The sequence below is a fragment of the Capricornis sumatraensis genome, chromosome 9 (genome assembly GCF_032405125.1).
Source record: "Capricornis sumatraensis isolate serow.1 chromosome 9, serow.2, whole genome shotgun sequence".
Classification (NCBI taxonomy): Eukaryota; Metazoa; Chordata; class Mammalia; order Artiodactyla; family Bovidae; genus Capricornis; species Capricornis sumatraensis.
Window position 1 is genome coordinate 19595396 of NC_091077.1, and position 27494 is coordinate 19622889.

The following is a 27494-nucleotide window of genomic DNA, read 5'->3' on the forward strand; positions in this document are numbered from 1 at the left end:
CCCAGTCTAGTGAGGACTACATTTCCCAGGATGCATCTTGTCCCAGGCTGAGCCTGCCTTCCAAGGGCAGACCTAGGAGAGAACTTCCCAACTGCAGGATCCCAGGGGGGATTGTGGGTTCGCCAGTTCTCAGGAGGGCCCTGGGAGAGACCTGGTCTAAAGCAGCTGGGGAGACAAGTGACTAAACAGATGCTCCCAGGAGCTCCTTGTGCCATGCTCTGGGCAGGTGATGCTGAGATCTCAGAGGAAAAAGCTTAACTCTAGTGTCTGATTGGCCCTCAAGGGTTGTCCAGGCTCAAGGAGGGGAAATAGGCAGACACTGGCTCTCTTTGCTATGTGGGATCAGAGTTGGGGCAAAATGGGGCTAGGGAAAATTGTCTCTGTGTAGTGGGGATCAGAGAAGATGTACTGAGGAGGGACGTTGCAGCTAGGACTATGACGGATATGTAGGAGTTCACCAGGCCACACGTCTTCTGATAGTTTCAGAACCTTCTCCCTTTCCTGAAGGCTGAGTCAGTGTCCCCTGGGGCAGCTGAGATAGCCCATCTGAGTTTTTGCCCTTGAAGATTGCCACAACATCCATCACTTCACTCACTCACTCACTCATGCCCCCTCTCTGAGCCTTGGTTTCCCCATCTGTGAGACACAGATGCTATTCTCTCTCCCTGACGGTTAAACATTTAAACAGGAGGACACACAATGCCAGGCCTGGTCCTGTTCTTTTGTTACTCTAGAAAAAGAAATTACTTAAAAGCAAGAGCTTGTGGCCTCTGGTCCTGATCTCATTGGAGGTGTGGGGTCTTGGCTTTCATTCCATGAGCTGACAGATGAGCTCCTATTATGTGTGCCTACTATGTGCCAGGTGCTGTGTACCCAACAATGAGCAGGGCCAAGCAGGCTCTGCCCTGCTGAGCTCATACCCAATGGGAACATGGCCACTAACTTGGGAAAGAAAGTAAATCAAATATAACAAGTGCCCTGAGGACAGTGACACTGGATGGTGTCGCTGAGAGGGGAGGGGCTGTTTCAGCTGATGGTGTCAGGGAGAGTGTCTCTGAGGAGGTGACATTTGAGCTGAGACCTGGAAAATGAAAAGGAGCCAGTCTGCAGAGAACTGGAGGAAGAGCATTCCAGGATGAGGGCACAGCCCGTGCAAAGGCCCTGGGGCAGGACCATGCCTGGTGTTGTTGGAGGAACAGCAAGAAGGCCTGTGTGGCCGGAGCAGAGTGAGCAAGGGGGAGAGAGGGAGGAGGGAAGGGCAGGGAGGGGACAAGATCCCCCTGCACATTTTTGTGCAGGGCCTCGTGGGCTGTAGGGAGTACTTGAACTTTTGGAGGTGGGTGCCCCAAGGGCTGTGGGCAGAGGAGGGGGCGGGACCTGCCTCGGTGCTCACGGATGCTATTTGGTCACTGCAGAGAGTGCAGACTGTGGGGAGCCAAAGCTGGGGGACCAGGTGGAAGGGACTCCGCTGGTCCAGGGGACCAAGGATGGGGAACAGCCAGGGTGCGGCAGTAGAGAGGAAAAGTGGGTGGGTCAGAGTGGATGGTGGACTTTCTAGATGTGCAGAGGGGCTGAGAGCCCCTTTCTCTAGGGGCACATAGCACTGTGGGCTTCCCTGGTAGCTCCTGTGGTAAAGAATCTGCCCACAATATGGGAGACCTGAGTTCAATCCCTGGATTGGGAAGATCCCTTGGAGGAGGGCATGGCAACCCACTCCAGTGTTCTTGCCTGGAGAATCCTCATGGACAGAGGAGCCTGGCGGGCTGCAGTCCATGGGGTCACAACAAGTCGGACCCGACTGAGCAACTAAATACAGCGCTGTGGTTAAGAGTGTGATATTGGGACCACATGGGCTAGGTTCAAAACCCACTCTGGCCATTTCGTAGCTGTGCGCCCCTGGGCATATTACCTGCCTGCTCTGGGTGAGGAAACCCCTCCTACCTACCCCGTCAGTACTTTCTGCAAAGCCTGTTGCACAGAGCTTGGGACACAATAGGTGCTCCAGAAATGTTTGCTATTGCTCCCCTTCTAAGCCCCAGGGTGTGGAAGAAATGAGGCTCAGATTAGGCTGGCAAATTCCCCGAGGTCACCTAGCAAAACGGGGGCCCCTGCCCCTCTCTGTCTTGCTCTATTGATGCACAGTTCTCAAACCCCACCCCCCCAGAACCCACGTCACTCTGCCAGCATCTCCACCATTCCTGAGCCCTGACTCACCAGCACTTATGGTCCACTGTGACCCCCAGGCCTTCCGCCCAGGACCTATTTCCCACCTTTGTCTTCTTCAGTTTCATTCGCCAGGTCTTCCATTCCCAGCAGCACTTGGCATGGTCCCATCTATCTCTTGCCCACCATCACTCAGCAGTGTCCCCCCTCCAGACCTGCCCATCCGGTCCCATCTCAGTAGGGGATCCCTGGGGCCTCCCAGACAGGGCCTCTAGGGAAGGGCAGTGGCTGGAGGACTTCCGGGTTGGGAGGATCAGCCTGGGGGAGAAGAGGGATCCCAGAACCCCAAGTGAGGGGGGCCAGGCTCACTATCTTCTCTTCCGGATTGAGGGCCCCAGGGCAGCGACCAACCAGATCTGTTTGTTCTCCCTAAGTGGAGCCCCTTAGAGTGACTCTTACTCCCCTCTCTCCCCTAAAATTGGACCCCAAGAGCAGGACCTGACTTTTCTGTTTCATCCAAACTGGGATTGACACCAGGGTCTGTTTGCCCCCAGGCTGGCTCTGAGCCCCCATCTGTGGGTTCCTGATCCCAAATCCACAGCCCAGCTTGAATTCCCTAGGAGCTCCAGCCTCCTCGAGTGGCCCCCTCCCAGGCCCCCTAATTACCCGCTGGGTATAAATGACATTTTAATCTCCTCAGAATGGTCGCCACCTCCCCGAGAAAGCAGCCCTCCCCTTCCCCATTTCTAATTACAAGTTGCTGCTTCCGATTTGCCTCCTGGCGGCCCAATTTCCAAACAGTGATTAAAATTAATTACCCAGGAGCACCCCCGCCCCTGTCTGGGCCTGGAGCCCTGAGGACCTATCTGTGTCCCCCTCGAGAGGTCCCGCCTCTGCCACCCGGTCTCCCCTGCCCCCGGCTCCCTGAGTGGCTTGGGACAAGGGCAGCCTCTCTCTGGGTCTCTGCTCACTTATCTGCAAAATGTGCAGTTAGACTGTGCAGGCTTGTTGACAGATGGTACATCGTGGGCGCTCAGGAAATGTCAGCAAGAGGCGGTAGAGCCACGTGGCCTGGGTTCAAATCCCAACTCTACCCTTCTGTGCTGTGTGACCTTGGCCAAGTGTCTTAACCTCTCTGAGCTTTGTTTTTTTCCTCTGTAAAATGGTATAATGATGCTGCTTCATAGAGTTGGCTTGGGTAGGAGTTGTGTTCAGACCTTCGAAGGGCTTGGCCCAGCAGCTGGCACACAGTAGGGGCTTCATCAAATCTTACTTTAAGAGACTCCCTGGCAACCCATTGGTTAAGGCTAAGAACTGCCAATGCCAGGACCTCAGGTTCGACCCCTGGTCAGGAAACTAAGATGCCCCCTGCCACAAGGCATGGCCAAAGATATAATAATAATTTTTTAATGAAAAACTTTTTTAAATTTAAAATCTTAGCTTAAATCCCTACTCTGCTGGGCTGCTGTATTGTGCAGCAGGGAGATAGCTCAGGTACTCGAAACACATCTTCTTTAAGGAGATGTTCAGCATTAATTGGACACCTACTGCATGCCTGATTCTGTGCATGGTCCTGGTCAGGGTTGAATCCCCGGCTATGCTGGCACACAGTAAGTGCTCAGGAAGTCTGGAATCAACAGATCTGTGTAGCTCTTTCATAAATAGGGACTGTCTGTGGGACATTCATTCAGCCAGTGTTTGCTGAGCACCTACTGTGCGCTAGACCCCCTTGTCCCCCGGGGAGTCTTACGTTGTCATCCCTGATTTACAGAGGCAGAAGCAAAACCAGAGAGGGGAAGATGTGACCCTCGCTGCACAGCAGTCCGGAGCACCTATTCCATGTGGCTTATTCCCCCATCATGATAACCCGTTGGGGCTCGCTGTCATGCTCTGTTCTCTGATGGAGAAACTGAGACTCCAGGAGACCAGAACGCAGGGAGGAGGGCTGAGGATGGAGGGGCTGCACTGCCACCTCCTGGGCTGGGGAGAGGTGAGTTACCGGGTGTGGAGTGAGCACTGGGGGTGTAAGGGGTCCTCTCTCCTCAGCGCCCCCGTGGCCCAGGCCCCAGGGGACTCCCTCTGGCCGCTTCACCAAGTTCCTAGACAGCCCCAGAGCCCGTCTGGGCTGTGCCGGGGGACGACAGAGGCAGCTGGAGGAGGCAGCTGTAAGTGGAGCCGGTAACTAGACCTGGATGGCGCAGGGGCCCGGCTGCCTAGCCGGGTTACTCGATCCCCCCGGGGACGCTGGGCCCCGGAGCTGGAATCCTGGGGCTGCTGGGCGGACAGGAGCTCCTTCTATGGAACTGGAGACGAGCATCCTGCCCCCATCCTTGCCGCAGCAGATGGAGAAACAGGGGCTCTGAGCCTGGCCCGGGGGTCACTGAGTCATCTGCTGTGGTATAGAGAGGGCCAGAGAGGGTGAGTTGCTGGCCCAAGGTCACCCAGCAAGGTCATTTCACAGAGAGCAAACATGAGTGCCAAGTGCCTTATTTTACAGACGAGAAAATTCAGGCTCCAGGTCTTGTCCAGGTGTCCTCTCTTAAGATATGGCCACCTCCCCACCTGCCAGTATCTTCTTGCTGTGCCTTTAAGGGTTCCAGCCTCCAGGTTTTTGTCTTTGGTTTCCCCTGACCACAGGCTAAGCAGCCCCTTTGCCAAGACTCTCCTATCATTCTCTGCGTCTGGCACACAAGTGGCACTCAGTAATTGCTCGTCCAATGAGTGAATGAACACCTTGCAATTTGGGGTGCAGAAAGCCAGAGCTGGCCACAGACGCTCCCAAGTTGGTGGGGTTGGGTGAAGCCAAGGGTAAGGTTGAAAGTAGAACTTCCTTGCTAAGGCAGAGAGCTTAGGGTGCTCCTCCCTATGCGCTGGCTTATTCCAGTGGACTTCGTAGCTAGATGCTCCAGCATGGAATTGGAACACAGAATGTAGTTGGATATTAAAAAAAAATTTTTTTCTTAGAAGCTTTATTTTATTTTTGGCCATGTCAGGTGGCTTGCAAGATCTTATTTTCCCGACCAGGGATCGAACCCATGCCCCCTGCCATGATATCTCTGAGTCTTAACCACTGGGCCGCCAGGGAATTCCCTGGATATTTTTGTATAATAGCTATAACATGATGATAATAATAACTGATGCCCACTCTGAGCTTACTAAGTCCCAGTCCCTAGCTCAGCCCTTTATCTCCAGCTGGGCTGTCAAAATGGCCACTGGCCACATATGACTCGGAGCCACGTGTGGCCAGTCCCAGTCCAGATGTGCCATAAATATACAACACACCCTGGATTCCAAAGATTAAGTACCAGAAGCAGAATTTAGAATGTCTCATTAACCATCCGTACGTCAATTACAGGTGGAAATAACAAGACTTGGGATCTGTTGGGTTAAATGAAACATATTATTAAAATAAATTGCACCCTTTGAATGTGGCCACCAGGAAATTCAAAACCGCACGTACACGCACGTGGTTTTCTGTAGGACGGTCTGTTCTAGGTGTCTCTGCATCCTCGTAGCAGTGTTTTAGGGTCAGATTTATAGCCCCTGGTGGTTTGTAGATGAGGACCCCAAGGCTGAGACAGGGGGAATGACCCCTGGAGGTCTGGAGGCTGGTAAGAGGCAGAGAGCAAATTTTAAGTCTGGGCCACAAGATTCTAGAGACTAAGCGACCACTCCAGGGCTCTTTGGCTGGCAGCATTGCCTGTCCATCCTTCCTCATCCCCAGCCTCCGTTTCCCCAACCCTCCAACAGAATTGGACAGAGCAGGTGGGAAGGGTAGATAGACACAGGCTTGGCCAGCCTGTTCTCCACAGTTAATTGGGGTCCTTGGAAAAATTTCATAGCCAGAAAGCCAGCAATAGGGGGTTGCAGGCAGCAGGTTCATGCAGGGGTGCCCAGTTTACAGACTCTGACACGCTTATAGACATGTGTACACGGGGGGCAGACAGTCCGCCCCTGCTGGGGCACACACATGTGCGGTGGTTGCATCTGTGGATATGTGTGAACACGCAGACATTGGGACCTGTGGATATTCATAGGGGGATCCACTCATCTGTGGACTCACATGTGTGGTGTGGGGGTGATGGGCAAAGGTGAGCCAGAGAGGGGTTCAGATCTGGGTTCAGCTTTGAATGCTGACAGTTCATTCCTTATAACAAGCCATTATTGAGCACCAGCTGTGTACCAGACGCTGTAGGTACTTGTCATTGGCCAAGATGCACCTGGGCCTGCCCTCATGGGGCTCCTAGTTCAGGAAAACAGTTGGGCTCTGAACAGGCTGTTCCGTAGGTGATTATTTCAGTTGGTGGGATCTGTGCATAAGCTCAGCTGCTCAGGATTCTTCTGCCCAAAACTGCACACTCTGGGACTTCCTGGGTGGTCCCGTGGCTAAGACTCTGCACTCCCACTGCAGGAGGCCTGGGCTCTATTCCTGGTTAGGGAACTACATCCCACATGTCACAACCGAGAGTTCTCATGCCATAACTAAAGATCCCACATGCTGCAACTAACCAATAATATAGAAAAAGGATCTAAAATGCAGGGTCTCCTTGGGCAGGTCTAGGACAAACACGAAACTCAGCATTTCTAACCACCCCAAGTGAGGCTGCTCCCTCTGCTGGTGCAAGGGCCATATCTGGAGTAACGGACTGTCTAAAGGAGCCTTTGAGAGTGTCATACTGTGAGGGCGGGTGCGTGGGGAGGGGAGAGGCTGCTGGAGTCCAGCGGATGAGGGTAGAGACGTGAGATGAGGAGGGAGCCCCTCCTAAAGGAGATCAGTCTTGAACAGTCACTGGAAGGACTGATGCTGAAGCTGAAACTCCAATACTTTGGCCACTTGATATGAAGAACTGACTTATTCAAAAAGACCCTGATGCTGAGAAAGATTGAGGGTAGGAGGAGAAGGGGACAACAGAGAATGAGATGGTTGGATGGCGTCACTGACTTGATGGACATGAGTTTGAGCGAGCTCTGGGAGTTGGTGATGAACAGGGTAGCCTGGCATGCTGCAGTCCGTAAGGCTGCAAAGAGTCGGACATGACTGAGCAACTGAACTAAACTGAACTGACGTGTGTATCTGAGAGAAGAGGCTTTCTCGAGTGAGGAACAGCCAGTACAAAGGCCCTGGGGCAGGGGGAGGCCTGTGTGGTTGGAGTACGGCGGGGAGGGTAGAAAAAAGGAAGAGGGAAGAACAGGGAGAAGACGAGGCAGGTCGTGTGAAGTCTTGTGGGCCACCAAGAAAAACTTGGATTTTTACTGGGAGGGAAGTGGGAAGCCCCAGGGGTGTAGACAGAGGAGGGATGGAGCCTGATTCAAGTGCTAACGGGTGACCTTTAGGGGTTGCTTCGGTGGAGGACAGACTGTAGGGATTAAGTGTGGGAGCTGGGGTCCAGCTGGAGGAAACTGTGGGGTCCAGGCAGGAGATGTTGGGAGCTGACCAGAGAACAGACTAGCGAGGCGTGAAAATTCAGGATGAATTCGGCAGACCCCACAGTACTTGCTGGCATTGGATGTGAGCGTGAGAGAATGGGGTGGTGGGTGGTGTTGGAGAGAGTTGGGAGTGACTCCCAGGTGTGGCCTGAGCCATCAGTGAAGACAGGGAACCTGTCAGTCAATAAATCAGTTAATTCTATGTTCCAGTGAAAATCCTAACAGGTTTTATGTTGTTTGTTTTGGAACTTGCCAGCTGATCCTGAAATTTATGCTGAACTGCTGGGGGTGGGGCAGGGAGAGAGTAGCCCAGACACCCTGGCCAGGTGGGAAAAATGTTTCAGAAGGAAATTCAAATCTATGATGAAGATATACAAGCTAAGGCCATATGGCACCTGAAAAAGTAGATGGCAGGGTGAAGCAGGTAGCCTGGAGGGGATTTCCATACCTGCCTCAGTTTCCTCATCTGTACAATGGGACTGTGCCAAGACTTGGAGTGATGGAGGTTGGGCAGAGAGGTGGTGTCACAGTACCCACAAGCCCTCCTGGGGAGGGATCTCTGTCTCTTTAACCATCCCTCCCATCCCCATGGGCATAAATGCACATTCTCAGGGCTGCAGGCAGGCAGACATAGGTGCGTAGGTAGTCTGCACATCATGGGTTGCACATGCCAGCCACGTGACTCCTCCCACCTGGTCCTGGAGGAGGTTCTGCTCCTGGTGGCCAGGTGCCGGGGCAGGTGGTGGGGCCACTTCTGGGCAGGCAGTCGCCAAGTGGCTGCTGGCAGAGACGCCTCAAGTTTCATGGAGAGAAGCAGATGGTCTTGGGGGTGGTGAGGGAGATGCTGAGGCCTCCGATAACCCCAGGAGGTCAGGGGGTAAACTGAGGCCAGGTGCAGTGGGTTGAACCTGAAGTGACCCAGACTCCTGCAAAACAGCATGTGGGGTTCAGTTCTGCACCATCATCAAACTAACACGTCAGTTAAGTGGGTTTCAGGGACTTCGCTGGTGGCCCCATGGTTAAGAGTCCATTTTCCAATGCAGGGGACACCGGTTCGATCTCTAATTAGGGAGGTAAGATTCCACACGCTGTGCAGCCAAAAAAAAAGAAAAGAAAAGAAAACTGAGTGGATTTCGGTCTTGGCTCCACCATTTCCATTTGGTCGTGACTTCGCCTCTCTGTACCTCAGTTTCCCCATCTATGTAAGGGGCATATTAACAGCACCCACCTATGGGATGTGTTGTGTGGATCACATGAGTTCATTGAAGTCCTTAGAACGGTTCCTGGCCCATAGAAAGTGCTTGGTGTTTGCTATTTTTACTGTTTATTGAGCTTGTACTGTATGCCAGGTCTTGTGCTGGGGGGTGGGGACACAGGGGTGGCCAGGACAGACTCAGCCCCACCGTGCATGTGGGCCTCAGAGTCCAGTGGGAAAGGTGAACAGTCAGCCAGGCGTTTAGAGGATGGGGATGCACAGGCAGGCAGGAGGCTGGAGGAAGTCAATCCGGGCTGATCTGGGAAGTCTTCCTGGAGGAGGTGTTAAGGTGACGAACCTGTTCATCAGGTTACTAGGAGCAGGAGGCAGGTTGTTCCAGGCAGAGAGAACAGCACATGCAGATGCCCAGAGGTGGAGAGAGAAGCGGGGAGATGTCATTTCAAGGGCACTGGGGAGCCATAGAAAGCTTTAGAGCAGAAGTTCTCAGCTGGGGGTGGGTTTCCCCCCCAGGGGAGACTGCATGATGTCTGGGGATGTTTTTGGTTGTCACCATTGAGGGATGCTCCTGGCATTGAGTGGGTTAGAGCCAGGGATGCTTCTGGCACAGTGCCCAGGATGGCCCCCACCAGAGAATGATCCAGTCCCAAATGTCAGCGGTGCTGAAGGGGAGAGACCCTGGTTTAGAGCAGGAGAGAAACAAATGAGATTTGGGTTCTAGAAAGATTCCTTTGCTACCTTAAGGAAGATACTGAAGGGTTGGGACTGGAAGCCAGGGGACAAGGTAGGGGGTGGGAGCTGGGCCTTGGGGCGATCAGGGTGGAGGAAGGGACTGGGAGGCCAACACCCTGGTCTTTGGGTCAAGGACAATGGAGCCATTCGTAAGTCAGGGATCTGGTAAAAGAAGCAGGTTTGAGGCAAGAAAAGCCCAGTTTGGGGTGCAGGGGTCCCAGGGTGGTTCTGAGTGGCTGGGGCAGCTGTGGACGGAGGGATGACAGGAACATCCTTCTAGCCCCAAGTGGCTGCATGACAAAGTTACGAAAACCAGGAGAAAAAATGAACCGTGAGGTCCCATCCTGACCTCAACCTGCCTGTCTGTGAACTGGGTGTTAAATAACTGTTGGCCTCTGGGACTCCTCCAGATATCCAGCAGTTAAGACTCTGCTCTTCCACTGCAGGGGACAAGGGTTTGATCCCTGGTCAGGGAACTAAGATCCCACATGCTGTGCAATGCAACCAAAAAAATTAAAAAAAAGTTACTCCTGGCTTCACCTGGTTGAAGGGTGAGGGAATGGGTGACTATTAATCTTGTCATGACTGTTCAAATGCTCAACTCCTAGGAGCAAAATCCTGGAGCCAGAGAGAGCCCTGTGATCAGTCCTCACTGGTGGGTCATGACCACCAAATCAGCCCCTCAGTTCCCCCATCTGCAAAAATGGATTGAATGTTATACCAACCCTGCTAGAGCCCTTGCGGTTACCATGAAGCAATTCCTGGAAACCACTCAGCTTGGCCTCTGATACGTTTAATATACCAATGGCAACAACAATCATAATAAGAATTAGCATTTTCTGAGCAACTGCAGCATTTCTAGGCTCTGTGCTAACACCCACTACAGGCCTGTGAGGTCAGTGCTATTACCATGCCCATTTCACAGATGAGGAAACAGGCCGGGAGAGGTGGAGTGCCGTGTCCAAGTCACACAGCATGTACAGGGCAGAGCAGAGCTGGGATTTGAACCCTTATGACCTTGGAGCTTCGCCACTCATCACAGTGCTGCATGGCCCGTGAGTGGAAGCTGTTGTCTTAAAGTTTCTGAAGTTAAATACAATTCCAATAAAACATGGGATAAAAGGCCCAGAGCACTGCCTTTACACCTCTTGCGATGGCTACTATCAAAAAGCAGAAAGTAGTGTTGGCAAGAGAAATTGGAACACATGGGTGATGCTGGTGGGAATATGGTGCAGACACGGTGGAGAAGAGCTTGGCGATTGCTCCAGAAGTTAAACATAGAGTCACCATATGATCCAGCAATTCCACTCCTACATAGACACCCAAAAGAAATGAAAGCAGGGTTTCAAAGAAATGTTTGCACACTTGTGTTCATAGATGTTCACAACAGTCCAAAGGTGGAAGCAGCCCCATTGCCCATCGACAGGTAAATGCGTAAATAAAATGTGGTCCATCCACACCATGGAATATCACTCAGCCTTAAAAAGGAAGGATAGTCTGACACTTGATACGACAAGGATGTATCCTGAGGATGTGATGCTCAATGAGGGAAACCAGACACAGAAGGACAAATACTGTCTGGTTCCATTCACAGGAGGTCCCTAGAGTCAGATCCACAGAGACAGGAAGGAGATGGTGGGGCCAGGGCTAGGGGAGGGGACAGTGAGCCTGTTTCATGGGGACAGAGTTTCAGTTTGGGAAGATGAGAAAATTCTGGAGGTGGGTCGTAGGATGGTTGCACAACAATGTGAATGTATTTAATGCCACTTAAATATCGTTAAGATGGCAAATTTTATGTTATATATATTTTGGTGTTGTTGTTTGCTCACTAAGTCGTATTTGACTCTTTGTGAACCCACGGACTATAGCCCGCCAGGCTCCTCTGTCCATGGACTTCCCCAGGCAAGGATACTGGAGTGGGTTGCCACCTCCTCCAGGGGATCTTCCCGACCCTGGGATCGAACTGTCCCTCTCCTGCACTGGCAGGCAGGTTCTTTACCACTGAGCCACCAGGGAAGCCCCTGTGTACACTGGACCACAATATTAAAATGTTAAAAAAAAAAAAAGGGAAAAAAAAGAAGGCACGAGCAGACAGAACACCGCAGAGGCTGAGGTGTCCTCGCAGGTGTGGGGAGGAGATTTCCCGGGTGGAGTGGAGAGTTGAGGTCTGGCCGTGGAGTTGGGGGCCTTGAATGGCAGTGTTGGTGGCCTGACTCTGGGGTCGCTGGGAGACTTCGGCGGTTGTGGAGCAGGGGAGGAGCCTGGGCAGGAAACTGAAGGAAGCAGAGCCAGGTCCACACACACATGGGATCCTGGCGTCGGCTGAGTCACAAATCCTGGAAGCTCAGGGTCGGAGAGGAAACACTGCCGGCTCACGCAAGGCCTTCCTGTTTTTTGGCCCTGAATCCTCGGAGGCAGGCGCTCCAGGGCCAAAGTTCGTGGCTCATGTCCACCTCCACGGATTCGGAATCCCCATACCCCCAGGGCCTGGGCAGGGGTGGGAGATGTACCTGCTGCTTAGGTGGGGAAACTGAGGCTCAGAGCTAGCCCGGGACTTCACAAGAGGACAAGGCTTCGGATGTCTTCCTGGGGCTCCGGACGGCGCCCCTTCTGAAAGAGGAGTGGAGGGCTGGGTTCCAGAGGGTGAGTTCTGTTTACACCATCAACCAGAGCATCACTCGGGTGGGGGAGGGGTTTCCATACACCTAGAGCAGGAAGCAGCCTCTCCCACAACCCCTCCTAAAGGTGGTGAGGCCCCTGTCACAGAAGTATGTTAGCAGAGGACCGAAAGGCTGGACTTGGAGGGAGTCGGGCTCACCACGGCCTCTGAGGTCCCCAGCCAACTGAGTATTCTGCAGTTCCAAAGTTCTGCAGTTCCCAGATTGTGGTTTATAAAATTCCTAGGGCCTTTGAATTTCTTTTTCTTTCTATTCTTTTTTTTTTTTGAGCGTTTTCTTTTAAAATTTTTGTGTTTTAAGAATACTTTAAACATATGTTTTGAAATTGAAATTTTAAATACATATATGTTTTGAAATGTGGTATTTATTTTTAACTTAAAATCATTTAATTTTTAAATTAGTCTCATGATTAATTTTTTGTTAGGAACCGTTTCCTGAACTTTCCCTTTCAAATATGGTCAGAAAGTTGTTCTGGTAATTAGTAAGTGCTGATATTATTATTGCTAATGCCATGATTGTTGTTATTTTTAAATTATTACCCCAATGGGAAAGTTTCCCGGGACTTGAAGGTCCCGGACGCCGTGACACTCGCGCTCCCTCTGCTGGCAGCAATCGGGACTGCAAGCCACACGGCTCACCGCCCCGCCCCTCGCTCGCAGGTGTTACCTCCTGTCGCCCTGACCTCGCCATGCGGACCCCGCGAGGGCCCCCTTCCCGTCCGGCCCTACTGCTCCTGCTGCTGCTCCTGGGAGGCGCCCACGGCCTCTTCCCCGAGGAGCCGCCGCCGCTCAGCGTGGCCCCGAGGGACTGTGAGTGGGGAGTCTTGCGATGGGGGAGGGAGTCCCCCTCCCCCGGGGTCTCACCAGGCTAGACTCACCCTGGCCCTGGATCACACCCTTCCTCTACCCTCCCCCAGACCTGAATCACTATCCCGTGTTCGTGGGCAGTGGGCCAGGACGCCTGAGCCCCTCAGAAGATGCTGATGACCTCAACATCCAGCGAGTTCTACGGGTCAATAGAACGCTGTTCATCGGGGGCAGGTAGGAGAAACTGCCCGGCAGAGAATGCGGTGGGTGAGGTGTGGGGAGCAGGTGGTAGCATTTTAGGGAGGTCTGTGGGATAGGGCCTGTAGTTCAGCTGGAATGTGAATACGTGTCCCTGGGGTGGGAATTTCAAGTGCTGAACTCTGGGTGTGGTTGAAGACCAGACCCTGCTTATAGTGTGTTACCAAGTGGGCACAGCTGTCTGGTCAGAATTCACTGGGTGCTAGAGGGTGTGCTGAAGTGGCACCAAGGGCTTCTCTGAGAAGGTGACATTTGAGTTGAGACCTGAAGGATGAGGAGCCAGCTGTGAGGAAATCTGAGGGAGAAAGAGATGTCAGAACAGAGGATGGAGCCCATGCAAAGGTCCTGGGGCAGGACTGTGTCTCGTATGGTGAAGGGACGGTGAAGAGGCGCAAGTGTCTGGAGCAGGGGGAGAGAGAGAGGAGGGGAGGGCAGGGAGAGGACAGGGCAGGTCGTGCAGGGTCTTGTGGGCTGCAGGGAGGATTCAGGCTTTTACCCCAAGGGAGATGGGACCCAAGAGGGCTGTGCAGAGGAGGGGCGGGGCCTGACTCAGGTGCTCACAGGTGCCCTCTAGTGGCTGCTGTGAGGAGAGCCGACTGTGGGGGAGAATGTGGACCCGACTCTCCGGTGGCTGCTGCGGGGAAGACAGGCTGTGTCGGTGAGGGCGGGAGCCCCTACACCTGGGCAATCCAGTAACGGGGGCTGAACGAGAGTGGGGGGCTGAACGAGAGTGGTGGCCGTAGAGGGTGTGAGAAGTGGATGAACGCTCCGTACATATTGAAGGCAGAGGTGAAGGTATTGGGAGGGAAGGCGAAGCGGGGAGATGTGGGTCCCTCCCACACTGTTGTCTCAGCCGAGACAGCACCTGACCCGAGAGGGTGGTCAGGGTGGGGGCAGGCTTGGGGGATGGTCGCGCTCAGCGAGGCCATGTCGAGCGTGAGAAACCTGTGAGCCCTCCCTCGTGGAGGCCTTGAGGGCTAGCCGGGCCCCAAAGCTGGAACTCAGGGGAGGCCCTGGCTGGAGACAGGACTGTGAGTGTCATCTGCACAGAGACACGGTTCCACCCTCAGAGTGGACAAGGCCGCCCAGAGGGGTATGGCTAGGAGAAGGGAGAGGCCAGAGGACCCAGGCGTGGGCCCACCAGGGGAAGAGGAGGGCCCAGAGAGGTCAGAGGGAAGGCAGGTGAGTGCCAGGTCCAGGCTCGCAATGAGGGTGGCGTTCCCAGGAGGAGAATGGACTGGTGGGGAGAGACACTGTGGAAAGGGAGAAGAGAGCAGAGAAGTGACCGCTGGACTTGACAATGGCCAGTGACCTTGATCAGGGCAGTCTCTGCTGTATGTGGAGGAGAAGTGAGAGCCTGGGGGGTGAGACCGAGGGGTGCTGGGTGGGGGGACATCGGATGTAAAGTCATTGGACAGTGCATCGTGTTAGCTGTAGGTCCCTAGGCTATGGGTTGTGTTAGGTGGCATCGTAAGGCATGTGGGGTGTGCTAGAACCCGTGGTTCATTTTAGGGCACAAGGAGGCGTGTAAGGGCATGCTCAGGCGCCTGAAGGCACGCTCAGTGTTGGAGCTGCGCGTGGCAGAGGTGTTGGCACGCCCCTGTGTGGTACGTGTTGGACACCACGTCTGCTGCCGGGAGGATAGAATGTGTAGGGGAGGCCCCCGATCTCACCAACTACACCTCTTCTCTAGGGACAACCTATACCGGGTGGAGCTGGAGCCCCCCACATCAACTGAAATGCGGTACCAGCGGGTGAGGAAGGGGCGCAGGCGGGAGGGGAGGGGGCAGCTATTGGCGCTCCCACTAGGGAGCCCGGACACTGCGCTGGGGAGCACGGTGGATTCAGATCTGCCTAGCAGGGTTCCTGGGTCCGTCACGGAGCCCGCTCCCCTCACCAGCCCCCTGTGTCCGCAGAAGCTGACCTGGCCCTCCAACCCCAGCGACATCAACGTGTGTCGGATGAAGGGCAAGCAGGAGGTACGTGAGCCCTGGCCATGCCCGCATCAGCCGTGGTAACGCCCCAATCCGTCCTGGCCATCCCACAGGGCAAATCCTTCTCTGCTTTCATTCCAAGCCAGGCCCCTGTTGTCATGGGTACTCCCAGAGCCTAGCCATGCCCTCAAGGTGGTCCTCAGTCGTGGCCACTCCACTAGTGGCCTTGCCATAGCTCACGCCTTCAAGTGCCCTATTTTCTTCGGTGCCCAACCCTTAGCCATGGCCACGCCCCCAGTCTTCTCCTACTTTAGCCCCCTGCTTTGGTCACGCCCACAACCTGACCCCTCCCTGTCGGCCCCGCCTCTACCCTGGCCCCGCCCTTCGCCACACCCCATCGCGCCCTACAGTCCTGGCCCCGCCCACACCAGTGATCACGCCCACCTCGGCTTTTCTCTTCCCGCCCCATCCCAGGGCGAGTGTCGAAATTTTGTAAAGGTGCTTCTACTTCGGGACGAATCCACTCTCTTCGTGTGTGGTTCCAATGCCTTCAACCCCGTGTGTGCCAACTACAGCGTGAGTCACCCCCCTTCGAAGCCCTGCCCGCCCAGGTTTAACATCGGCGACCCTTTGCTCATGGGCCCTCTGCTGGTCGTGCCGTATCCCCAGGCCACATCACCTCCTACAGGAAGCCTTACTGGGTGAACTGTCCTCCCCTCTCATCACCCAGAATTCCGTAAGAGGCTTCCAAAGGCGGCCTCTACAGGCTGAGGCTTTTTAAGCTACAGGCCAGTTATTGGATTGACTAGGATCGACTCCTAGACCCAATTTCTGATCAGTAAATTGAGCCCTGGATTTCCCTGCTGGTTCAGCGGTTAAAAATCCACCTGCCAACGCAGGAGGTGTGGGTTCCATCCCTGGAAGATCCCCTGGAGAAGGAAATGGCAACCCACTCCAGTATTCTTGCCTGGGAAATCTCATGGACCCAGGAGCTTGGTGAGGTCACAAAAGAGTCGGACACGACTAAGGCACTAAACAACAGCAAACGTGAGCCCCAGAAAGGTTAAGTGACAAAGTCACACAGCATCCAAGGTGGCACCAGGATTCCCCTTGGAGGGGGTCACTGGGGGAGCCAGGGGCTGCTAGGTACAGCCAGGAGCTGTCACTCAGACCCTATTTCCCCACCCCCACCCCCGCAGATGGACACACTGCAGCCCCTTGGGGACAACATCAGCGGCATGGCCCGCTGCCCATACGACCCCAAACACGCCAACGTTGCCCTCTTCTCCGGTGAGTGCCCCCAACCCTGACCATTTGAAGGGGCCTCAGCCCTGAGCAAGGCGTGGAATTTTCCATTCTTGGAGTTTAGTCATTTAGAAGGTGGCTGGGAGACCATCTCTCCAGCCATGAAACAGACAGACTCTCAAGGCAGGAAGGACTCAGCCGAGGTCGGGGATCAGCTGGGGAATTGAGGATCAGCTGAAGCCAGGGTCCCAGCAGGGTTGGGGCTCAGCCTAGGACTTAAGCTCACTTAAGCTCCGGGCTCAGTCTCTTTTTTTCTTAGATATTTTATTTATTTATTTGGCTGCATTGGTCTTAGTTGCAGCCTGCGAACTCTTAGTTATTGCGTGTGGGGTCTAGTTCCTTGTTCAGGATTGAACCTGGCTCCCCTGCTTTGAGAGCATGGAGTCTTAGCCACTGGACCACCAGGGAAGTGCCAGGGCTCACTCTTGAAGATCAGGTTTTGACCCCCCCAACCCCTGAGGTCTACAGTCTAATCTCTTACCTGCCTCCCCCTGATTCACACCCACCCAGAAGGGATGCTCTTCACAGCCACCGTTACTGACTTCCTCGCCATCGATGCCGTCATCTACCGCAGTCTCGGGGACCGGCCCACTCTGCGCACGGTGAAACATGACTCCAAGTGGTTCAAAGGTGGGGCGATAGGGACAGGCCTGGCAGGGCTCACATTTGTCAAATTCCCCACCAAAATAAAGTCCCAGAGGAGACAGGCAGGGAACTCCCATCTCCTCTTTAGAACCTACTGGCCTCTTTGACGATCTAGTCAGAGGAGAGATTTAACTTGGGTATAAGGTAGAACTTGCTGGAAATGAGTGGCTTAGCAGCCTGAAATGGAACAGTACTAGGGGTTCAGCAGGAGCTCAGCTCAACACAGGAGGATGACAAAATAGTAGACGTTGCTGTTTGTGGAAAGTAGACACGATGATTTTAGGATTTTGACACCCACTCTCCCCCCCCCGCCCCCCCACACACAAATCCCAGACTTTGTATATCTTTTATTTTGCCTGGGTAATCAGCTGATGTTCTCCCCCACCCCTTCACTGTAAAAGCAGTTACCCAGGCTACTGTGTTCCCAGCTCCAGAAACTCCCTTTCTCCCATCACGAAATGGGTTTTGACCCCTCTCTCCTACAGAGCCATACTTTGTCCACGCGGTGGAGTGGGGCAGCCACATCTATTTCTTTTTCCGGGAGATCGCAATGGAGTTTAACTACCTGGAGAAGGTAAGGTCCTATTTCCCCTCCTAGAGAGGCCCATGCAGTAGGGCATATAGCTGACAGGCTCCAATCATCGGAAGTAGAGAGCAGAGGTTGGGTCCATGAAACTCCACCCAGGGTGAGAGCAGCCCTCTGGCCCTCAGGGCCCTCCACTCTAGCCAGGACCAGGCCCCTGAGACTTGAAGACATTTCTGGAGTAGCCCTGGGTGAGGGTCCCAGGTCTGAAGTCTGATACACCCATGGTTCCAGTCCCAGTCCTGTTATTGTTTGTCTGTCCATCCACCCGTCTACCATCCATTTATCCACTCTTCAACCACAGCCCATATGTCTGCCCACTCAGCCACCCTCTCATTTACCCAACTTCAGCCCACCCACACTTCCATCAAACCATTTATCCATCTATCCATCTGCCCACCCCTGCCTCAACCATTCTCCATCCATCCATCCATCCATCCCTCACCTTCTGTGCACCTGTAAATCCATCCATCCACCTCCCACTCATTGGCTTCTTCATCCATTCATCCATCTACCTGTCCATTCATTCATATACCAACCATCCGTTGATCTGTCCTCCTACTGATCAACTCATCCATCTGCCATCCATCTCTCCATTTACCTGCCCACCCCTCTATATATCCAGTTATCTAGCCTCCAGCTTCTCCTCATAACCTGCTCATCCATTCCACTCAACCTTCTATCCACCCATGGATATACCATGGTAATGATCTATCATTATCTCCTTCATCTGCCTGTCCATCCATCCACATACTCATTCATCTGTCCACCCATCTATCCATCCATCTATCCACCCACACACCCATTCATCCACCAATTATCTCCTTCTTCATTATCTTCTTTATCCATCACTGTCCCCTTCAGATTCACCCATCTATCCATCCATTCATCCATCCATCCATTCACCTCCATTGCACCACCTATCCATCCATCCCATCTCTCAATCCATGCAGACAGTTAAGTGCAGAGACTGCCACTTACTACTAGTGTGGCCTTGGGCTTCAGTTACTTCCCTTTCTCTGTGCCTCAGTTTCCCCTCTGTACCACAGGGATCATAGGCCCTCCTCTGTAGAGCTTCGGGAGGAGCGTGAGACATGATGAGGATCAAGTGCCTGGCACCTAGTGAGGGATCCATCAGTGGAGGCAATGATGATTACAGTTGCCTTGGTGGCTGTGATCATCACCATCCCCACATTTCCGCCGGGGAATCTGGTGCCCAGGGGGCTAGGGTGACTGGCCAGGGACTCACAGCCAGCCAGGACTAGCCTCCTCCATCCCATCCTGGGTGGTGGGCATTGCAACCTGCAGGTGGGCCTGGCAGAACATGGGGCCCCTGTCTTTCCGCTGATGTGCCAGGTGGTGGTGTCGCGTGTGGCCCGGGTCTGCAAGAATGACATGGGCGGCTCTCCTCGCGTGCTGGAGAAGCAGTGGACATCCTTCCTGAAGGCGCGGCTCAACTGCTCTGTGCCGGGGGACTCTCACTTCTACTTCAACGTGCTGCAGGCTGTCACGGGCGTGGTCAGCCTGGGGGGCCGGCCCGTGGTCCTTGCTGTTTTCTCCACGCCCAGCAACAGGTCAGTGGGTGCAGGTGGAGAGTTCTCACACTCACTCATCACATATTCCCAGGGGTCCTGTGCTGGGTAAAACAGGGCTCCCAGGAGGCCTCTGTCCCAGGCCAGGAGGGGGACCAAGCCAGACACTGACCCTCCAAGGCCCTCTGGCCAAAACTTGGCAGATGCAGGCACGTCTTTATTTTCTGCCTTTGGAGGAAGGGTCAGGCTGGATGTCCTAGAAGAGGCATCAACGGGTATGAGATGGAGAGAAAGGGAAGAGCATGCCAAGGAACAGCATGTGCAAAGGCCCTGAGGCTCCAATGAGCTTGAAATGTTTAAACCATAGGGAGGAGGCTAGAGCCGTGGGAGCAAGAAGGAAAGTGGAGGATATGAAGCAGGGAGGTGGCAGGCTGTAGGGAGGAGCCTGAATTTTATCCTGAGGGCACTAGGGGGCCATGGGAAAGTAAGGAGCAGAAGAGGAACAAGTCAGACTTGCATTTCTGGAAAACTCTCTCGGGAATGGGTTGAAAGGGAGCAAGAGTGGCATCTGGGAAACTGGACATCCAGGCAAGTGACAGAGGCACCTGGACATGGGTGGCCATGGAGGAACTGAGCTGTGATCCAGTCTGAGAACTGCTCAGATGGTGGAATGACTGGATTGGACGGGTGGGCAGCAACTCTGGCCCAGGGAAGTGAAGGTCTGACTGCTCCAGAGGACAAACACTCCTCCACACGCTTGCCCGGGGCAGTTCCCCACCCCGCCAGGCCCACCACTTCCTTTCATCTGCCTGCACCTACAGCATCCCCGGCTCGGCTGTCTGCGCCTTTGACATGACACAGGTGGCTGCCGTGTTTGAGGGCCGCTTCCGTGAGCAGAAGTCCCCTGAGTCCATCTGGACACCCGTGCCAGAGGATCAGGTGCCACGGCCCCGGTGAGAGGCCCCTCCATCCTGCAGTGGGTACCCGGCTAGGATCCTGACCCTGAACTGAGGGCTGGGACTCCCAGGCTGTTGTTTAGCTGTTGCTGAGGTCAGCTGTGGGCTTCCCTGGTAGCTAGGCTGGTAAAGAATCTGCCTGCAGTGCAGGAGACCCTGGTTCAATTCCTGGGTCGGGAAGATCCCCTGGAGATAGGATAGGCTACCCACTCCAGTATTCTTGGGCTTCCCTGGTGGCTCAGATGGTAAAGAATCCAGCTGCAATGCAGGAGACCTGGGTTTGATCCCCGGATGGGAAGATCTCCTGGAGGAGGGCATGGTAACCCACTCCAGTATTCCTTCCTGGAGAATCCCCATGGACAGGATCTTGGTGGGCTAAAGTCTATGGGGTCACAAAGATTTGGACACGAGTGAGCAACTAAGCACAGCACAGCACAGAGGTCAGCTGTAGCCGTTATGCAGGTGGAGAAAACTGAGGCCCTTCGAGCAGGGGCACCCTAGTGAATCAGAGCCCCTGTGAGTGGGGGGGCCTCTAGGTCTGCCCTGACCACCCCCTCACCCCCACCCAGGCCCGGGTGCTGCGCAGCTCCTGGCATGCAGTACAATGCCTCGAGCGCCTTCCCGGACGAGATCCTCAACTTTGTCAAGACTCACCCTCTGATGGACGAGGCCGTGCCCTCCCTGGGCCACGCACCCTGGATTGTTCGGACTCTGATGCGGTCAGTTCCTACACTTGGCTGGGGTCCTGGTGGCCAGGCCTGGGTGGGGACAAGAGCCCAGGCCAGGGTGGTGGGCGAGAAGGGAGCATAGGGGCCACTTCCGACATGACACGAGGGGAAGACAGAGATGGAGGGAGACACAGAGAGGGAGGCAGATGGGGAGATGAAGGCAGGAGAGCCCAGGGAGGAAGCTGGCTTTGGGCATCTGTTTCCCTCTGTGATGTGCACCCTTGGAGCCACGCCCATGCCCACCTTGCACAGCGTGGGTGATGTCTCCGAGTGCACCCAAGGGGCCATGAGGGGTGGGCGGCAGCCTGACTTCTGCTCCACCCTGGCCCCAGGCACCAGCTGACCCGAGTGGCTGTGGACGTGGGCGCCGGCCCCTGGGGCAACCAGACCGTTGTCTTCCTGGGGTCTGAGGCAGGCACAGTCCTCAAGTTCCTTGTCTGGCCCAATGCCAGTGCCTCAGGTACCACGGGGCCCAGTGTCTTCCTGGAGGAATTTGAGACCTATCGGCCTGACAGGTGAGGCTGGCAGAGGTCAAGAGGCAGGGCCAGCGGGCAGGGAGACAGGGTGTTCCCCTTGAGTCTTACTAGTCTGCTCACCCCCAGGTGTGGACGGTCTGGAGGTGGCGAGACAGGGCACCGGCTGCTCAGCCTGGAGCTGGATGTGGCCTCGGGCGGCCTGCTGGCAGCCTTCCCCCGCTGTGTGGTCAGAGTGCCCGTGGCGCGCTGCCAGCAATACTCAGGATGCATGAAGTGAGTGCCCCCTGCCCCCGGCCAGCTGTGGGCAAGGGAAGTGAAGGGAGGTGGGCATGGAAAGAAGGGGAGAGTCAAGTTCAAGTGCAGGCTCTAACAGCATTCTGACTCTGAACGATGGACAGAGGGCAGAGCATGTGCAAAGGTCTTGGGGCAGGAATGCTTGGTGTGTTGGTGGAACAGTGAGAAAGCCTCTGTGGCTGGAGCAGAGTGAGTGAAGGGGAGGGAGAAGACGGGGCAGGTTGGGCAGGGTCTGTGAGCCTCAGGAGAACTTGGGTTCCTTCCCCCACCCCCAGAGTGAGGTGGGAGCCCCAGAGATCTGTGAGCAGAGCAGGATGGGATCTGACAGACATTTCTTAGAGAAGCAGAAGCTGGGGACCAGGGAACAGATGTTTGCAAAATACTGGCACACTCATGGACTCAGAGTGAGCCCTCCGCATGGAGCACCGTGGCCCTGTGCCCACCATCATGGTAGTAGTGATGCCATAGCACAGATCCAAAACCTGGGCTCCAATCCTGGCTCTGTCCCTTGGACAAAAGTAAACGTTCCTGAGCCTCACTTCTCTCGTCTGTAAAATGGAGAAGGAATAGCTCCTACTGCTCAGATGTGTCTTGGGAACTCCCAGAGCTGACAGTAAGAGGTGCCTCTGCAGAAACCCTGGTTGATCTGCCTGCCGGTTCCCTTGTCTGCCCTAGGAACTGCGTTGGTAGTCAGGACCCCTACTGCGGGTGGGCCCCCGATGGCTCCTGTGTCTTCCTGAGCCCCGGCACCAGGTACTGGGGAAGTGGGAGGTGGGGGGAGGGTGACTGAGTCACCTGATGATCGGGAGTCCCCCACCCCCACCAACCACAGCTCTGTGCCAGGGGTTTCCACTGACCGTGCCTCTCTGCCCCCCCCCACCCCTGCCCATCAGAGCCACCTTTGAGCAGGACGTGTCTGGGGCCAGCACTGCAGGCTTAGGGGACTGTACAGGTAAGAGGGGAGAGGGGAGGAGGCCTGGGGACTCTTAAGTCCTGATCCTCCAGGGTTCTCACACCCGAATGGGTGGGATACACTGACGTCCCTCAGGGCTTGGGAAGGGGCCCCGGTTCCAGATAGGGTAGTGGGAAAAGGACAGACAGACGGGGACGAGAGGGAGGGCAGAGAGAGGCCAAGAGACAGGCAGATGGACAGACAGATTTTAGGAACACAGATGCCAGGGGACAGACGAATGGGCAAATGGGCTTTGAAAGGGTCAGAGAGACGCCCCTGAGCAGAGAGGTGGACAGACCGGCTGGAGGTCGCGGGAGGTATGCAGGGGACGGTCCGGCCAGCCCTTCTCACGCCGCGCTCCCCGCCAGGACTCCTGCGCGCCAGCCTCTCGGAGGAGCGAGCTGGGCTGGTGTCGGTGAACCTGCTGGTGACGTCATCGGTGGCGGCCTTCGTGGTGGGCGCTGTGGTGTCCGGCTTCAGCGTGGGCTGGTACGTGGGGCTCCGCGAGCGGCGCGAACTGGCCCGCCGCAAGGACAAGGAGGCCATCCTGGCACACGGGGGCGGCGAGGCCGTGCTGAGCGTCAGCCGCCTGGGCGAGCGCCGGGCGGGCGGCCCCGGAGGCCGGGCTGGGGGCGGCGGCGGCGGGCCCGGGGGTCCCCCGGAGGCTCTGCTGGCGCCCCTGATGCAGAACGGCTGGACCAAGGCCACGCTGCTGCAGGGCGGCCCCCACGACCTGGACTCCGGGCTGCTGCCCACGCCCGAGCAGACGCCGCTGCCACAGAAGCGCTTGCCCACCCCGCACCCGCACACCCTGGGCCCCCGCGCCTGGGAACACGGTCCCGCGCTGCTCACGGCCTCCGCCTCGTCCTCGCTCCTGCTGCTGGCCCCTGGCCGCGCCCCTGAGCCGCCCCCCGCGCCGGGCGAGCCGGCGGCCCCAGACGCCCGTCTTTTCACCGCGCGCCCGGGCCGCGCCTCCCACGGCGACTTCCCGCTTACTCCCCACGCCAGCCCGGACCGCCGGCGGGTGGTGTCGGCGCCCACGGGACCCTCGGACCCCAGCTCGTCCACCGACGGCTTCCCGCGGCCCTGGAGCCCGCCGCCCACAGGCAGTCTCCGGAGACCAGGCGCGCACGCCCCGCCGGCCGCTGCGCTGCGCCGCACGCACACGATCAACAGCGGCGAGGCCCGGCCCCGCGGCCGCCACGCCCGGCCGGTCACGGACTTGGCCCACCTGCTCTCCTACGGGGGCCCCGACAGGACTGCGCCCCCCGTGCCCTAGGCCGCGGCCCCGCGCCTCGGCGGTGCCAGCCACGGGAACCAGGAGCGAGAGCCCGGGGCCAGCTCCCAAGTGGGTGCTCAGACACCCAGCCCGGCCGCGCGGGGGGACGGGGGCTCCCCTCCGCCGCAGGGAAGCACAAGGGGCTCGGCCTCCCCCTCTACCCCAACGCGCCCCCAGAGCCGCAGGACACTGAGGCGGTCTGCGGCGGGCAGACGGGGCGGGCGGAATGTGCTATGGATTTGAGGTTGACCTTCTGCGCGTGGATTTTGGTTTGTTTTCCAATTTGCGTTTCTTTTGCAGTTTTCTAAACCAATTGCACAACTCCGTTCTCGGGGTGGCGGCCGAGGGGCGGGGGGTGGCGCTTGGAGGCGGTGGGAATGGGGCGGGGAGCGCACCTGCAGACCCAAGCTCCCCCTGCCCCACCCAACCACCCAAAGCCGCCCTGCTCCACCCGGCCCCTGGCGTGTGTGGGTGTGTGTGTGTGTGTGCATGCCGTGTCTGTGTGCAAGGGGCCAGGCAGGGGAGGGAGGCGTGTGTGTGTGCCTGCAGGCTGCTGCTGCGTGTGTGTGGCGACGGCCACGCGCAGTGTGCGTGTCTGTGTGTGAGCGCGGAGGTCCCAGCGGCCTGGGCGTTGGCTGAGCCAACGCCGGGGCTTCCAGAGGGCCGGGGGCCTCCGAGGTGCCGGTTAGGAGTTTGAGGGGAGATGCGGCAGGGGTTTTAGGCGGGGGCTCGGGAGACCTGTCCAGATGTCACAGTGGCAGCTGTCTAAGGGCTCGGGCGGTCTGGGGGACGGCTAAGGCGGGCGGGCCCCCCTGTAAATACAGCCCCAGGGTGGTCAGAGGGTCCCATGCCACCCGTCCTCTGTGACCTCCCCCTTGACCTCCAGCTGACCATGCATGCCAGCTGAGTGGCCAGCTGAGTCCTGGACCCTCTCTGGAGTTTGCCTCCCCCACCTGCCCCCCATCAATAAAACTGTTTACAACCACCGGCCCTCAAGGCTCTGGGTCTGCTCTGTCTTCTGGTGGGGGGGGGGGGGCGGGGACCAGATGGGAGCATCCCGAGACTCATGGCTGGGTCACAGCCACAGACAGAATTCTGGTGAGGTGGGTATGGGAATGTAGAGACTTTGCGGGTTCCCCGTCTCCATCTGTACAGGCGCCAGTTTCTGACTAATCCTTCAGCAAATATTTATTATGCACCTACTGTAAAGCTCAACATTCAGAAAACGAAGATCATGGCATCCGGTCCCATCACTCCATGGGAAATAGATGGAGAAACAGTGGAAACAGTGTCAGACTTTCTTTTTTTGGGCTCCAAAATCATTGCAGATGGTGATAGCAGCCATGAAATTAAAAGACGCTTACTCCTTGGAAGAAAAGTTATGACCAACCTAGATAGCATATTCAAAAGCAGAGATATTACCTTGCCGACTAAGGTCCGTCTAGTCAAGGCTATGGTTTTTCCAGTAGTCATGTATGGATGTGAGAGTTGGACTGTGAAGAATGCTGAGTGCTGAAGAATTGATGCTTTTGAACTGTGATGTTGGAGAAGACTCTTGAGAGTCCCTTGGACTGCAAGGAGATCCAAACAGTCCATTCTGAAGGAGATCAACCGTGAGATTTCTTTGGAAGGAATGATGCTAAAGCTGAAGCTCCAGTACTTTGGCCACCTCATGTGAAGAGTTGACTCATTGGAAAAGACTTTAATGCTGGGAGGGATTGGGGGCAGGAGGAGAAGAGGACGACTGAGGATGAGATGGCTGGATGGCATCACTGACTCGATGGATGTGAGTCTGAGTGAACTCCGGGAGTTGGTGATGGACAGGGAGGCCTGGCGTGCTGCAATTCATGGGGTCTCAAAGAGTTGGACACGACTGAGCGACTGAACTGAACTGAACTGAACTGTGTGCTGGACACTGTGGAAACCAAGACCCCTGTCCTCATGGAGTTCACAACCTAGTGGGGGAGATCGAACACACACACACACCACACACACACACCACACACACCACACACACACCACACACACCACACACACACACGAATTAGGGCTTGATTTAAATTAGTGATAGGTATAATGAAGGAAGGGGCTTCCCAATGGGTAAAGAATCCATCTGTAATGCAAGAGTCGTGGGTTCAGTCCCTGGGTGGGGAAGATCCCCTGGAGGAGGGCATGACAGCCCACTCTAATATTCTTGCCTGGAGAATCCCATGGACAGAGGAGCCTGGCAGGTGACAGACCATGGGGTCACAAAGAGTCAGATATGACTGAGCCACTGACCACGGTTGCAGGTAATAAAGGAAAAATCAGATAATGTGCTGGGGGGCGGGGCTTCTGGAGGATCTGAGATGTGATGGGCTAGAAGGAGCACCTATGAGATGTGCAGAGAGAGTGTTCCTGGCAGAGGCAACAGCCAGTACTAAGGCCCTGTGGTAGGAACAAGCTTGGAAGAGGGTGGAGGCAATTCGTGTGGGTGCAGCAGCCTGGATAAAAGGGGAGCAGCTGCAGGTGAGAAGGGTGAGGCGCACAGGGCCTCAGGCAGGCAGGGCCTTGCTAGTGAAGAGTGCAATTATTTTTTAATGTTAGCTCTCTTTTAAAAATTTTATTATTATTATTTGGCTGCACAGGAAGCATGTGGGATCTTAGTTCCCTAACCAGGGATTGAATCCATGCACCTGCATTGGAAGAAGGGGTCTTAGCCACTGGACCACCAAGGAAGTCCCTAAATTTTTTTAAACTGTGGTAAATAACATATACAATCACATTTGCCACTTGAGCCATTTTTAAGTGTTCTGTTCAGCGGCATTAAGCACGTTCACATTGTTCAGTCAACCATCCATCTCCAGGATTTATCCATCTTCCCAAATTGAAACTCTGTCCCCATTAAACCCTCCCTCCCCACTCCCCCCTCCCTCCAGCCTTCTGAATTTTAAGTGGGACAGGAAGCCATCAGAGACTTTTAAACAGGGGACATGATCTGATTTCATTTTAAGAAATTGCTTTAGCATTACACTGCTACAGTTCACAGCTCTTCCTTCCAGCCTGAGTCAATTAAGCACCTATTGTATGCTGGACTCTGGGGATAGAGTCATAAACAGGACAGACATACCCTGACCCCCACCATCCTCCCTTTTCATGGGAAGACTGATTTAAACAAAGACACACACAACACCAAGACAGTATCTTCAGTTCAGTTCAATTGCTCAGTCGTGTCCAACTCTTTGCAACCCCATGAACTGCAGCACACCAGGCCTCCCTGTCCATCACCAACTCCCGGAGTTCACTAAGACTCACATCCATCGAGTCAGTGATGCCATCCAGCCATCTCATCCTCTGTCGTCCGCGTCTCCTCCTGCTCCCAATCCCTCCCAGCATCAGAGTCTTTTCCAATGAGTCAACTCTTCGCATGAGGTGGCCAAAGTACTGGAGTTTCAGCTTTAGTATCATTCCTTCCAAAGAACATCCAGGACTGATCTCCTTTAGAATGGACTGGTTGGATCTTCTTGCAGTCCAAGGGACTCTCAAGAGTCTTC

At 55.5% G+C, this 27494-nt stretch overlaps 1 protein-coding gene across 1 annotated transcript; it reads left to right on the forward strand.

Annotated features, from left to right (window-relative positions):
- The first annotated feature begins 12057 nt into the window (after window positions 1–12057).
- SEMA6B (semaphorin 6B) lies at window positions 12058–23961 on the forward strand. The gene is made up of 17 exons (XM_068980546.1): window positions 12058–12178; window positions 12873–13022; window positions 13130–13253; window positions 14971–15031; window positions 15194–15256; window positions 15686–15787; window positions 16411–16501; window positions 17027–17146; window positions 17647–17735; window positions 19101–19318; window positions 20098–20229; window positions 20802–20951; window positions 21293–21475; window positions 21563–21709; window positions 22406–22483; window positions 22624–22682; window positions 23051–23961. Exons 2-17 carry the CDS (start codon window positions 12902–12904, stop codon window positions 23959–23961), a joined length of 2649 nt encoding a protein of 882 aa, XP_068836647.1. The 5' UTR covers window positions 12058–12178; window positions 12873–12901.
- Window positions 23962–27494: the final 3533 nt, after the last annotated feature.